The 5343-nt window shown below is 39.2% G+C and overlaps 1 protein-coding gene across 2 annotated transcripts; it reads left to right on the top strand.

Moving 5' to 3' along the window:
* The first annotated feature begins 2050 nt into the window (after positions 1 to 2050).
* On the top strand, positions 2051 to 3223 carry LOC138150874 (pyruvate dehydrogenase E1 component subunit alpha, mitochondrial-like). 2 transcript variants are annotated; one of them, XM_069074326.1, is made up of 2 exons: positions 2051 to 2560; positions 2654 to 3223. In XM_069074326.1, the coding sequence occupies exons 1-2, from the start codon at positions 2051 to 2053 to the stop codon at positions 3221 to 3223; spliced, it is 1080 nt and encodes a 359-aa protein (XP_068930427.1). The 2 variants fall into 2 exon arrangements, with proteins under 2 accessions (XP_068930427.1, XP_068930426.1); XM_069074325.1 differs by having other exon boundaries at positions 2051 to 3223.
* The last annotated feature ends 2120 nt before the right edge of the window (positions 3224 to 5343 follow it).

Genomic DNA, 5343 nt, shown 5'->3' with positions numbered 1-5343 from the left:
CATATCTTAGAAGAACATTATCAGACATACTTTCTTAAGAGATTTTACTTCTGCTGTTAACTGTTTTCTTTTTAATTTACCATTTCATTGACAACACTGTGTGTGTGTGTGTGTGTATTTATGTAATGCGGTATTATGGTATAAAGGATCAAGTTCTGGGCTTATAATCATGAATAACCATGTTTTAATCCTTCCTCTGAACTATACTGTATGACCTTGATCATTATTTAATGTCTTCCTGTCTCAGACATATCCCTAGTATTCATCTACTAATTTATAGACAGGTTGCAATCTGCTAGTTGGTGATAAATATTCCCATATTCTGAGTTACCCCTACTGAGAAACATGAGGTTCTTCTTGTATGTAAACATGAATGCAAATTCATTTGGAAGCTAAATGATAACCTTTATTTCACCCTGAAGAAAGAACGTAAAACATAAAGTCCTCACACTAGTGCAAAAGCTTGTAAGACATGTCTCATGTTTTTATAGTCCTTGTTTCCACAGGAGCACTAGTGACACCCTGTGGTTAAGACTATTTTTGAAGGGAAATTCACTTGGGGCTGACAAAGGGACTTCTGCCCTCCCCCAAGAAACCTGAATTATCCAAATAACTCATGGGAGTAGAAGGGTAAGGGCCACATTATCTCTTCCATATCCCACTGCCCTTACTGCTCCTTTACAGTGACTGAACTTCTTGAGGGTGGGAACTGTCTTTTGCCCCTTTTGGTATTCCCAGTGCTTAGCACACAGTAGGTACTTGATAAATATTCATTGACTAAATTTATCTTCATCAATCAACAAGCATTTATTAAACATCTATGTTCTAGGTACAAAGCTAAGGATGGAAATACAGATATAAGGAATTACACAATCCTTACTCTTTAGAGAATAATATTGAAATGGAGGTACATCACAGCATATATACAGCATAGGCCCAAAAACTAGATATAAAGGGAATAAATGTAAATAAAATAGGTATTTAAATACAATTGTAGTTATGGAGAGAGGGCACTAGAACCTGGTCACATCCATATAGTAGGTACTATTTGAGTTGCATCTTGAAGAAATGAGATTGAGAGCAATTTTACGCTGTGTCAGTGAAGAAACAGTATATTCTAGGCATGGAGATGACCTGTGAAGGCATAGAGACAAGGCAATGAAGTGCTGTTTTGCATCTGTGAAGAACAGAGAAGACAACAATTTGGTTGAATTACAGAAAGCATAAGGGAGACTGATGTTCATTAATCCTGAAAAGACAGGTTGAAGCCAGACTGTGAATGACTTAAAAGTTACCTAGAAGAGTTTATATTTTCTTTTAAAAAGCAGTAAAAAGTCACTGAGGTGGCTTTTTATCAAATGCCTGCTATGTGCCAAACATTATTTAAGATTTGGTCATACGGGGACAAAAGTGAAACCATTTAATTAATCAAATACTACACTATTTCTCTAAATAGAAGTTACCTCTGATTATGGGTCTCATTCTTAAAATTAGTTCTGTTTAAAAGGACAGTTATATACTGGATAACAAACAAACAAAAAAAGTAGAATTCTAGAAGAAATTCAAATTTTATTTTACCCAGATTTATGCAGAAATTGGGATGGGGGCAGAGAAAGGCAGCCTAGATTCTGACCACTACAGAATTGGGCACCTGCCAAATGCAAGAGTTTGTGGCAATTATCGTGAAAGATACAGTGATAATCATGGGTTCCTTTAAAAGCTTTATAAAGTTTCTTTAAAAGCTTATAACTAAATTGTGAAGAGAAATATACGTGAAAAGTTCTTTGTTTTTCCTAAATAGCTCAAAATAGTATATTCCTTTTTCCAAATGAGAGTTGTGGATAATATGTGCCTGGTATTTTCAGAATAACTCTAGCTGTTGGCATACAGGCCCTGTTTAAAATTAATTTACGTAGCTCCCTCCCTTCCTGGAAAAGATTCCACCTCCGCCCCTCCGCAGCAGGAGTCTCGGGACACCGTCCCTTTCGCTCCATCCGCCCCCGGCCAACCGTCACCCCGACCCCGCTGCTGACTCTCGGGCCGCCGCTCCATGCCCAAAATGCTCCTGGTGGCTTCCAGTCTGCTGAGGAGCGCCTCCTCAAAACCACCTGGCAGAGTGCCGCTGGCAGCCCGTACCTTTGTAAACGAAGCTTCGTTTGATATTAGGAAATGCGCCCTTCATCGGCTGGAGGAGGGCCCTCCCGTCCAAGCAGTTCTCACTAGAGACGAAGGACTCAAGTACTACAAGTTAATGCAGACCGTCCGTCGGATGGAATTGAAAGCTGACCAGCTGTACAAGCAGAAGATCATCCGTGGCTTCTGCCACTTGTACGATGGTCAGGAAGCTTGCTGTGTGGGGATCGAGGCCGCTATAAAGCCTTCAGATCACGTGATTACAGCCTATCGCGCTCACGGCTTTACCTGTGGCCGTGGCCTTTCCGTTCGAGAAATCCTGGCCGAGCTTACGGGGCGCAGAGGGGGCTGCGCCAAAGGCAAGGGAGGCTCGATGCACATGTACGGCAAGAACTTCTACGGGGGCAATGGCATCGTCGGAGCTCAGGTACCTCTGGGAGCTGGCATCGCCCTGGCCTGTAAGTACGAAAAGAAAGATGAAATCTGTTTTGCTTTGTACGGAGATGGTGCTGCTAATCAGGGTCAGTTGTTTGAAACTTACAATATGGCAGCTTTGTGGAAACTGCCTTGTGTTTTTGTTTGTGAGAATAATCGATACGGAATGGGCACTTCCATAGAGAGGGCAGCAGCCAGCACTGACTATTACAAAAGAGGAGACTTTATTCCAGGAATAAGGGTAGACGGTATGGATGTTTTGTGTGTCCGAGAGGCAACAAAATTTGTTGCTGCCTACGCTAGATCCGGAAAGGGCCCCATCCTGATGGAACTACAGACATATCGTTATCATGGACACAGCATGAGTGACCCTGGTGTCAGTTATCGTTCTCGGGAGGAAATTCAGGAGGTGAGGAGTAACAGTGACCCTATCATGCTTCACAAAAATAGGATGGTAAACAGCAACCTTGCCAGCATTGAAGAATTGAAGGAAATTGATACTGAAGTACGTAAAGAGATTGAAGATGCTGCCCAGTTTGCTACAGCTGATCCAGAGCCACCTTTGGAAGAATTAGGCCATCACATCTACTCCGGAAATACACCTTTTGAAGTTCGTGGTGTGCATAAATGGATCAAGTACAAATCTGTGAGCTAAAAGACGGGATTATGTGGCGAACCTTATATAAATCCTTTAATGTTATATTATCTTGTCAACTTTAAGAAACTAATTGTTAGGTGTAAGGAGTGGATGAAACCTCCAAAAACAAAAACATTTTGAATTGTCATTAGAAGATACTAAATATATACATTAAATTATCTTGTTTTATTAAAGGAACTGAACCAGTTAAAATTAATTCACATAGCTTCATATATGTATATGTTTATTATATATATTTAATGGTGCCGCATGTATGTGCATGACTATATATGTATGCATTTATACATGTGTACACAGATGGATGGATGGATACAAAGAAAGAGAGACAAATTTGTTTTTAAAATGGACAGGATTCCAACAGCAACTAGAGCTTATTCCCTAAAAATCAGGCAACATGTATGTTATATGCTTGTATACATACACTACATACACAATAAATAAGCTATATATATATACACACACTGTGTATATGTATGTGTATACGTAAGCATACTCTCACACATAGTTATAGACAATAGATAATAGAGAAATAGCCATATAGATAATTTACTTAGCAGTTTACAAGTTGCCCCTCCATCCCTAAACTTCTCCTCACCCTCACATAATCTTGTATTTATTTGTGTCCATGTTTTTTCCCCACTCACCCACCCTTGCACCCCCACTAGAATGTAAACTTCTTGAGGTCTGAGACCATTCCTTTTTTTACATGTATAGTATTTAGCAAAGTTCCTTATACATATACAAACTTGACAAACATTTGTTGAGTTAAATTAAATTAATCTGATGTATCCAACTGGATAATATTTTTTTAATGTTTCAGATTTTGCCGTTTCTTGGAACTTGCTCACAAAAGACATGTAGACAACTTGATGTCTATGAAGGCACTGTCATATTATTTTGTTGGTTGCTGGTTCATTCAAAAATAGGTGAAAAGGATTGGGAGAAAATAGTTTTGTGATATCTGTTATAGTAATTCTCAGACTTCATTTTTCCTCCTCCCTCAGGAACCATTTCTCTATCCAATCTCCACCTCCATATGTACAGCTCATAGATAGTCACAGTCCTAACTATTAAACTATTTGCTTAGTACAATAAAAAATAAAGGGCTAGACCCGTGTGATAAGACAAACTGTATGAATTGGCAATGCTAGGACAAAACTATGCTCAGGGTCAGTAAAAGGATCAAAAGATATCAGGCCAAGCAAAGTTATAAAAGACTAGATTCTGGCAAACCATGCTGCAAATGTCCTTCTACCTCTCTATATTATAGTTTAGTCCTTGAAAAGTTGATAACTTGTCCCTATAGAGGTACGAAAAGAAATTAAGTAGAGAGCTTGTAATTTATCATACAGCCAATTGAAAGAGAATTGTGAATAAGGAGTTTTATAATTGACAGAGATATGGGAATGCTTGCAAGGGCAAATGATTGGGCAGGAGCAGGAAAAAATACATCTATATCTGAACAATTGATACAAGGCCTACCTTTTTTTTTTTTCCTTCCTGCTATGCAGAGGTCCTGGGGAGGTAAATCCTCCCTACATACGCTCACACACACTGCCCACCTTACGTGGACTTAATTTAAATTACTTACATTAATGGTTAGATTCAAATTTGCTGGCTAGGTCACCTTGGTTGCATCTTAGCCACTTTTGCTATTTAGGAGTCTCAAGGCTAAAATACCTTGGGCATTGGTGTATACCATGTTTCAGTTCCTGGTTTATGTGGGTAGAGTCAGTAACTGAAAGAATCATTAAGGTATACCTATGCTTTTTATCTCAGCAAGGAACTGAGGACCCAGGGGTTACATTAACCAACTGTGGAAACCAGGGGTATCAATGGTGTCTATGCATTTTATTGTTATTAACAATTAAAGAATGAACCCTGGGCAGCCTACCAAGGGAAAGATTTTGATTTCCTTAAAGGATGTACCCGCTTCTCTTCCTCTAGGGGTCTGTTTCTTTTCAAATTTCTTAAGATACTTTCCTTAGAAGTTTCATATTCTAATTCTCAATTAACGTTTTTCTGTCTCTGTTTCCCTGTCTCTTCTCCCTTTCTCCCTGTCTCTGCCTTTCTGTCTCTGTCTGTGTCTCTCTGACTCTGACTCTGTCTCTGTCTGA

The sequence above is a fragment of the Petaurus breviceps genome, unplaced genomic scaffold (assembly GCF_028583685.1).
Source record: "Petaurus breviceps papuanus isolate PSGF00001 unplaced genomic scaffold, PetGlider_PUasm1.0 90895, whole genome shotgun sequence".
In the NCBI taxonomy this organism is placed as follows: Eukaryota; Metazoa; Chordata; class Mammalia; order Diprotodontia; family Petauridae; genus Petaurus; species Petaurus breviceps.
Note: the sequence above shows the minus strand (reverse complement) of the source record. Positions and strands in the feature narration are given on the sequence as shown.

Bases quoted from the DNA above. Each gene is read 5' to 3' on its own strand.
- LOC138150874 (XM_069074325.1), top strand. From the start codon at position 2,051: ATGCCCAAAATGCTCCTGGTGGCTTCCAGTCTGCTGAGGAGCGCCTCC.